Genomic DNA, 9,372 nt, shown 5'->3' on the forward strand with positions numbered 1-9,372 from the left:
GTGTTTTGCTGTTGCCTGATTTTTTATTCTCTTTACATCTTTGTCCCGTTTAGCTTAATCTTGGGCCCGTGGTTGAAATGCAGACTGATAGTGGTGGGCATCGGGAACACTTTTGTGGGGAATGTTTTAACAGGGCCTCAAGGTTCCTGCCCTCGCTGGCCTGAAAACACAGCATTGATGTCCTTCACAGCAGTCTCTGAAATACACCGCTCAAAAAATAAAGGGAACACTAAAATAACACACCCTGGATCTGAATTAATGAAATATTCTTATTTAATACTTTGTTTTTTACATAGCTGAATGTGCTGACAACAAAATCACACAAAAATGATCAATGGAAATCAAATTTGTGAACCCACAGAGGTCTGGATTTGGAGTCGCACTCAAAATTAAAGTGGGAAAACACACTATAAGCTGATCCAGCTTTGATGTTATGTCCTTAAAACAAGTCAAAATGAGGCTCAGTAGTGTGTGCGTGGCCTTCATGTGCCTGTATGACCTCCCTACAGCGCCTGGGCATGCTTCTGATGAGGTGGCAGATGGTCTCCTGAGGGATCTCCTCCCTGTTCTGGACTAAAGCATCTGCCAACCCCTGAACAGTCTGTGGTGCAACGTGGGGTTGGTGGATGGAGCGAGACATGATGTCCCAGATGTGCTCAGTTGGATTCAGGTCTGGGGAACGGGCGGGCCAGTCCATAGCATGCCTTCGTCTTGCAGGAACTGCTGACACACTCCAGCCACATGAATTCTAGCAATGTCTTGCATTAGGAGGAGCCCAGGGCCAACCGCACCAGCACCCCTTGTGAGACCATGGGGTCTGAGGATCTCATCTCGGTACCTAATGGCAGTCAGGCTACCTCTGGCAAGCACATGGAGGGATGTGCAGCCCCCCAAAGAAATGCCACCCCACACCATTACTGTCCCACTGTCAAACCGGTCATGCTGGAGGATGTTGCAGGCAGCAGAACATTCTACTCGGCGTCTCCAGACTCTGTCACGTCTGTGTGAACCTGTTTTCATCTGTGAAGAGCACAGGGCGCCAGTGGCGAATTTGCCAATCTTGGTGTTCTCTGGCAAATGCCAAATGTCCTGCAGTGCTGGACTGCAAGCACAATCCCCACCTGTGGACATTGGGCCTACATACCACCCTTGTGGAGTCTGTTTCTGACCCTTTGAACAGACACATGCACATTTGTGGCCAGCTGTAGGTCATTTTGCAGGGCTCTGGCAGTGCTCTTCCTGTTCCTCCTTGCACAAAGGAAGAGGTAGTGGTCTTGCTGCTGGGTCGTTGCCCTCCTACGGCCTCCTTTACGTCTCCTGATGTACTGGCCTGTCTCCTGGTTGCGCCTCCATGCTCTGGACGCTACGCTGACAGACACAGCAAACCTTCTTGCCCCAGCTCGCATTGATGTGCCATACTGGATGAGCTGCACTACCTGAGCCACTTGTGTGGGTTGTCGACTCCGTCTCATGCTACCACTGGAGTGAAAGCCCCCCCTGCATTCAAAAGTGACCAAAACATCAGCCAGAAAGCTCAGGAACTGAGAAGTGGTCTGTGGTCACCACCTGCAGAACCAGTCCTTCATTGGGGGTCAACAACATGTGCAAATGATTGTCAATCATTTTAGCTTCCTAATTGGACAGTTTGATTTTACATAAGTGTGATTGACTTGGAGTTGCACTGTGTTGTTTAAGTGTTCCCTCGATTGTTTTGAGCAGTGTAATATTAAAGTTTGAAAATATGATGTTCTGTTCTTTCCTCTCAGGGCTAATGCATCAAAGCAACAACGTGGACAGCAGGCGCTGCTACCAGTGTGTGAAGTTCCTGGTGACTCTGGCTCAGAAGTGAGTTCCTCTCGAGGAGGACAGCAGTCTTTGTTCTGCACTTTCTCATCATTTCTCTGGCTCATAATTTATGACATCTTGTTCTCCTTCCCTTTCTAGGTGTGCTCCAGCAAAAGATTACTTCAAGGACCTGTCTGGACACTGGAGCTGGGCTGTTCAGTGGCTGCAGAAAAAGGCAGGTGTCTCCTGGTTCATCTCAGGGACCAGGTTCCTCACCTCAATGAGAGACTGGCCATAAAACACAGATTAGCATTATGTCCAGACCCAGACCTAGTCTCTGATGGTTCAAAGCCTCATATGGTTCAGATGCTGTTGTGGTTCAGAGTAGATTTGTAGTTCTCAAGACTGGTCATGGTCTTGAAACCAGTCTTGAGACCACTTTTTCGTGGTCTCAGTCTTGTCACGGCCTCCACAGTCTTTGGTCTCGTTCTTGTTTTGGTCTCACTGGGTCTCGGCCTGACGTGTCCGTCTTGGAGGGATTTAAAGCCTGCCATATCCAGGGACACTGCTGGCTTTCCATAGCACAACTCTCTATAATGGCACATCATTATTATTACGTGCCGATGGGTGATCCACATCGACTTAATTGGAGAGAGAGGGACACATTTCATGCTTGGGGAGCTGTTTGACCCTTACCTGGAGAGAGTTGAGTCCCATTTTCCCAGTGTGATCTGTGTTTTTCTCATCTGAAATCAATTTCTGCTTTTATTTTTTTTGGGGTGGACACTGGAGCCTAACTGTCAGACAGAAAAAGGACAGAAGAGCAGAAGAAAGCACAACAGCAGTGTGATTACACACCAGCTCAAACATGGGCTAAAAGCTTGAACCAGTGGTTCCCAAGCTTTTTTGGGCTGTGACCCCATTTTTACATCACAAGTTTCTAGCAACCCCAGACACCCAAAACAAACGATTTTTTTGCTAGAAAATTGTTTTTGTTCATGTAATAGTTATATATATATATATATATATATATATATATATATATATATATATATATATATATGAAATTTATTTATTTATTATTTAATTTTTTTTTAATAAACCTTAATTTTAACAAACACTAAGGCTATATAATGTATACTATTATGGATGAGGCAGGAAAGTTAGGTTGACAATTTTAATGCCCCTAGTCAGGATATGTACATTCAGTGGAGCTTAAATTTACAAGACTGCAAATTAATACTGAACAAATAACTAATTAATTAATTATGAAAGAGCTGCAGCATCTTAAACCAGCAACAATGAACATTTTAAAGATAAACCACAGTGCTTCAGTTTCAGTTTCAAAATTTTTGGTGTCTTTTATGTATGGTGACTGTCTCTCTCAACTCACCATATTTAAAGTGATACTCCGGGACAGAACAAGTTGGGTCCTATCACAAGGTTCAGAATAGAATAGAATAGAATAGAATAGAATAGAATAGAATAGAAAATACTTTATTTATCCCCGAGGGGAAATTCAGGAGTCACCGCAGCATTTAAGAAAACAAAAGTAAGAAAGAGTATAGAAAGTGCAAAAAGGTCCATAAGAAATTAGATGACGACTTCCCGTCCACCACTCGTCCACCACTCTCCAGCCCAGCCAGTCTCCACCTCCACAGGGTCCAGGACTGAGCCTCCCCAGCAGTCTGTTCAGCCTCTGTCTCCTGGATCCTGTCTGCTCACAGCAGGCGAAGCTCCTCCGATGTGTCGCCGGCGTCCGATGTCAGCTCCGTCAGCCACGTCCGTGAACAGCACGATGCCGCTGGGTTAGCACGGCTAGCTCGTCCATCCCCAGGAGCGAGATCCCACGTTCCCAACAACGATGGATGGAAGGACAGGTCCACGTTGTCATCTCCCAGCTCACACCCGAGAACCGGCACGTCGTCCTCACCTCCTCCTCCTCAGCTCGAGGGAAATCATCAAGCCCTACACTAGTTAGCATTGGCATGCTACAGGCTGCTAACAGCTGAGTTCACATGTAAACAATGCAGCCATGGTTACATGTAGGATCTCCAGACAAACACAGGAGAAAAGTAGTCAAAAATATCGCCGAAGCCACAAAAAGTTTGGTGTCCGTGACCGACAATGAACCATACAAAGTGATGATCCACTCCAAATACAAAGATGACGAAAAAGAGACGAAAAAAATTACAAGAAACGGACAAAGACGAGAGAGCTGCTGCAGCAGGCCTAGGGCAGATATTACCCCTACAGCAGTGTTTTGTTTTTGTGCAGCAGAAGCCCAGAGCGCTTGCACCAAAGACCCCCTCCCTGCCCATCAGCCGGTTTCTTCTGCACTCAGACGGGGCCATATTTTACTTGACCAAAAACACAAATAAACGGACTCCCACCAAAAAAATCTGATATCTGTCTGCATTCACGCTTTATTTAGAGAATTTTCAGCGCGTTACTTTCACACAAAAACACCGCTAAATAAGGCTCTAGTTCTCATCGTGTCTCTTCGTCCTGGCAGACTACCTGCGTTTGTTTACATCTGGCTCGCCGCGTGTGCTGATTGATACACTGAGCGGGGAGCCCCTCAAGCCAGCTGTGTCTCTGCAGCGGAGGTAGCGCCGTTTTACGACACGATGAGAACTAGAGCCTTATTTAGCTGTGTTTTTGTGTGAAAGTAAAGCGCTGAAAATTCTCTAAATAAAGTGTGAATGCAGACTGATATCAGATTTTTTTCGGTGGGAGTTCATTTATTTGTGTTTTCAAAGTCAGGTGCTGTGGTAGAGAGCGCGCATCTCATCTCCGATGTAACATCCAGTCGAGAGGGTTAAACTTGTTTTTGTATTATTATTAGCAAAATAATTATTATTATAAAGGAAAATGTGTGGTGTTTTTATTTAAATGAAATATATGGGCCTATTCAATCATTAAAAAATATATTAGTATTTTTTTATCTTGTTTTTTTTTGTTTGTTTGTTTTTTTATCAATTGCTGGAAATTCCAGGCGACCCCACATGGGGTCGCGACCCCAAGGTTGAAAAAGACTGGCTTAAACACTAGCTTAACTGTTTGTGATAATGTTCATTCCAACCCACATGCAGCAGTTATTCTGCAGTGGTCTGTTCAAGCTTGAGAGTCTATCAACAAAATGAAAAGCCAGGTTAAGTTAGCTCTGCTTGGTGATTTTGGAGTATCAACTCCAAATCAAGACTGTTTTATTCTTTTCTTTTGGTCTTGGTCTTGATCTCTAATTGACTAGGTCTTGGTCTTGACTTGTTCTGTCTCGGTCTTAATCTTGGTAGTGTCTTGGTCTGGGCTGATCCTAGTCCTCCAGTGAAGCAAAGGTTTGATTTTTTTGAGGTTCTGTTGGTCACTGTGCGTTTCTGTTTGTCCTCAGATGACTGAACATTACTGGACTCCACAGAGCAATGTCTCCAATGAGACCTCCACCAACAAGACCTTCCAGAGGACCATCTCTGCACAGGTAGGTCCACACACACACACGCACACACACACACACACACACACACACACACACACACACACACACACACACACACACACAAAAACACAACCACAACACACACACACACACACACACACACACACACACACACACACACACACACACAACTTTAGAAAGAATAAAGTTTGAATAAAGTTTTGTTTTTTGAACCAGGTATGTTTTCATGTTTCTCTTGATGTGTGTGTGTTTAGGACACTCTGGCGTATGCTACAGCGCTTTTAAACGAGAAGGAGCAGTCGGGCAGCAGTAACGGCTCTGACGGCAGCCCAGCAAATGAGAACGCAGATTGCAGTCTGAGACAGGTAGGAAACACCAAGAGCCCCACCAGCTGCTGTGCTCAGATACCCCCTTTCCACCATTGCTTGTTTGATACTGGTACTAGTGCTACTGCTTAGTTGGTTCTTGTCATGTTCTTTCTGAGGACAGGTTTGATTTTTAATCGGTAGAGCCAAGCTGGGGCCACGTCATTGCGTCACAGTAAAATGTCGGTACGTCACTGCATACGTGGCTGTTCTGGAAAGAGGTGGCGTTGGCCAGGGACGCATGGGCCAGGAAATGGCAGCAAAGTTGGCACTGCAAAGCTTGCTAACAGGCAGAGATTCGTTTTTACAATAATCTTTCCTGACTGTCTATTACACGGAGTGTGTTCGTCTCTGTGCGTGTGAGTGTTAGTGTGTCTGTGAACAGAGCGGATCTCTGCCGTGTGCAATATAAAGCAGGGGAGAAATGTGAACACAAAAACACAAGTCAAAAGTGACCTCCGTGTTGTAAGTAAGATAAATATCATAAGGCTGTTAAGTCTAGCACTAAAAATTCTCTAAATAAAGCGTGAATGCAGACCGATATCAGATGTTTTTCGGTAAAGTACGTTTAATTGTGCTTTTGGTCAAGTAAAATATGGCCCCGTCTGAGTGCAGAGGAGCAGGGAGGGGGTGTTTGGTGCGAGCGCTCTGGGCTTCTGCTGCACAAAAACACTGCTAGGGGTAATATCTGCCCTAAACCTTGTGATAGGACCCAACTTGTTCCATCCTGGAGTATCACTTTGATGGATAAGCGCCCAACTGTAGCTGTGAGTGAGTGAAGAGAAAAGAGAAGATCTAGTTGGCAGAACGTGAAGAGAAATGACAGAAAGTAATGGAGAGGACTGTGTGGTTGCTGGATTACTTGAAACTCTGTTTTTTTTTTTTCAATTTTATATCTTAATTTTTTAAATTGTTTGAAGTTGTGTTAGGTGTTGCAGTGTTCAGGCACATGGTAAATTTTTAATCCCACAAAACTATCAATATACTAAACTTTCATGTCACATGATTCTGGCTATTGTTTTTATTTCTTTGTTTGATTGTTTATTGCCACGTGTGGTCCCATGGTCCTACTGAAGGCCCAGTGGCTGGGGCCATGGTTCGCCACTGCAATACGGTAACAAGGTATAGACTGATCTTCAGAGATGAAAGGGATTAGTGCCTTAATTTTGTCTCCATTTTAATGAGGAATGGGTAAACTCCAGCAAAACAGTGGACGGCTAGACCAGCAGCTTTCCTTTTTAAGAATGACCTTTTTTACTACTGATCTATGGTCACTGTTGCCCCGCCCCCTGGCCCCCATACAGTCAGGGCTTAGCTCTGGCCAGCAAAGAGTTGGTGCTTGCTAAGTCCCAGTTTTTAGTACCTGGAGCCAGTTCTTTGTCTGTGGTAATACAAAGAACCAGTGGTAAGTCAGGAACTGGCCTGCAACTAACACTAGCACCAGTTAGTTGGAAAATGGTTCAGCACTCAGAGGGGATCAGAGCTGTGTGATGGTGTCTCTCTGTTCTCTTTGTCTGACAGGAAGTCACAGATTAGCTGTCACCTGTCCGTGCTTGCTGAACACATGATAAAACACATCTCTCTCTTTCTCCCAGGGCTCAGAGTCTCCCATGATGCTCGGCGACTCAAGGAGCGACTTAGAAGACGTAGACCCGTAGCTCCGCCCTATCAGCAGCATCCCTCAGCAGAGGAGGCAGCTCGGCTCAGTGCGGTGGACAGGAAGGGCTGCACTCAGATTGGTCAGAACATTTAGAACTCACGGCTAAAACCAGTCAGAATACTTAATCTCACTGTCTCTATGGGGCTTTGAATAAACCATGATGAGTTCTTAAGAGAGCGGCAAGGCAGAGGAGCAGAGAAGACCACCTTCCTTCAGTTCAGAGGGGTGGCAAGAAGGACCACCATGTTTTTATACACACCTGCTCACAGAGGTGTGACTTCCAGGTTTTAACATTGTTCTCAGCCCGCACAAAGAGATAGATAGGGGTTACAGCTGCTCCAGAGAGCACACACACCTCTGTACAGGAACTTGGACACACACACACTCATCCACTCAGAGGAGGCAGGGTTAAATAGCGCTTTATTGTCTGGCCCAGTATGGCACTCTCTGCTTTCCCTAGAGCCTCCCAGGTGACCTCCTTTTTCTATTCTTTTTTTTAAGCAATTATTTCTAGTGCTACTTATGCAGACACCTGTGACCTTTGACCCTGCAGACCTCAGTATAGCCATGAAAACATAGCACAGGGCTGGACCAGGATAAAACTGGACCCTGATCTGAGACAAGCAGTGCCATCATCACAGCTTTGTCCTCCTCCTGCCTCATTTCTCTCCTCTTCCTCCACCTCCTGCTCCTCCTACTCATTCTTCACCTCTGTTTTCTGCATTCTCTCCTCTGGATGGATTGGCCCACGGAGAGAACAGTTCTCGCCTTATGCAAGAAAAAGCTGATCCTTGGTAGATTGGCTGCAGTCTGTGCCGACTGAGAGGAGCTAAGGAGCACATTTTATTTCAGGTGCCAAGGCTACAACACGCACACACACACACACACACACACACACACACACACACACGCACACAAGCACCACATACAAAGAGCGCCAAACACTATGATAGAAGATTTGAAGTTATGTTAATGTTTCACTCATGGACAGGTTCTCCTCACTGTTACCTCCATCCTTCATCTGCTTTCTGTTTGCCTTTCTTTGCTGTTTAGCCTCTTAGACACACATACATATACACACACACAAACACACACACATACAAAAGCTCCACCCAAGCCCCCCCACCGCTCCCTTCTCATTGGGAAACTTGAAGTGCCTTAACCTCCCGTTTCCTGCCTCACTGTAGGATGGTGCCACGACTTTATCCCCCTCAGTAAATGTCTGCTGTGGGCTAGGACAGAGGAGCAGGGGGGTGTAAGGTCACAGTCAAATGCTGCTTCTCTGCTCTCTCTGCAGTCTGATGCTATCTAGCTACTCTCCCCCTACAGACTGCAGCCTCAGTTAGCTTGGCATTTAGCATCTTAGCTTTGACAGGTAAATGTTTACAGTAAGAGGACCTGAACAAGCAAACATGCTAAAGTTTTCTGTTGAGGCCTGCCTGTTCACAGAGTCTGAGGTGAGATAAGACCTAAAGACACACACTGCTCTCCTGTGTTGTACTCCCTGTTGTCATTTCATGCTCTCCACCATGTGTTTTTTTATGTTCTGTGCAACACCGAAATTCATCCATGCACTTGTGTGTGTGTGTGTGTGTGTGTGTGTGTGTGTTGTTTACAAACACTGCATCCAGTGTTTGTAAACAACCCTTCCTTCCTTAAGAAGAAAAGGGATCAGACTGTAACATGTGGGAAGTGGGGGGTATATGGTGGGGGTGGGGGGTATTTGGGGAGCTGTAGGGGATATGGAGGGGCTCTGTATGGGTTTTTACTGTCTCTGAGTTTTTCCACTCCCTGCTGCCTCCTGCAGGATCCTGTACCGCATGTGAAGCTCTGTTTTAATTTGTACATCAGAGTTTGACTAAAGGGGACATTTGATATAAAATAAACTGGAATGCACAACCTTTGCAAACTGTTTTCTTTTTTTTTTATCCTTTTTTTATTGTGAAAGTCCAGGTCCACACAAACAATGATGATACATGTTATATCTCACATTTGACCATCTGTAGATGTACAATTGTATCCCACATTCAGCAAGCAGTCCAAAAGTGTGAAGTACCCATCTTATATCAACACTATCAGTGATATTTACATTTAACCTTTTTTTT

The 9,372-nt window shown here is 45.3% G+C and overlaps 1 protein-coding gene across 2 annotated transcripts in view; it reads left to right on the forward strand.

Annotated features, from left to right (window-relative positions):
* Nucleotides 1-9,161, forward strand: part of usp24 (ubiquitin specific peptidase 24) — a 117,074-nt gene extending 107,913 nt beyond the window's left edge. For both annotated transcript variants that reach the window (XM_074667358.1, XM_074667359.1), the window contains exons 62-66: nt 1,767-1,845; nt 1,945-2,020; nt 5,177-5,263; nt 5,497-5,607; nt 7,203-9,161. In XM_074667358.1, coding sequence (XP_074523459.1) covers nt 1,767-1,845; nt 1,945-2,020; nt 5,177-5,263; nt 5,497-5,607; nt 7,203-7,265 — 416 coding nt within the window. In that variant the 3' untranslated portion in view covers nt 7,266-9,161. The remainder of the gene's footprint in view (nt 1-1,766; nt 1,846-1,944; nt 2,021-5,176; nt 5,264-5,496; nt 5,608-7,202) is intronic.
* Nucleotides 9,162-9,372: the final 211 nt, after the last annotated feature.

The sequence above is a fragment of the Halichoeres trimaculatus genome, unplaced genomic scaffold (genome assembly GCF_033239565.1).
Source record: "Halichoeres trimaculatus isolate MK-OKI-2021-1 unplaced genomic scaffold, fHalTri1.1 fHalTri1_scaffold_4, whole genome shotgun sequence".
NCBI classification, from domain to species: domain Eukaryota; kingdom Metazoa; phylum Chordata; class Actinopteri; order Labriformes; family Labridae; genus Halichoeres; species Halichoeres trimaculatus.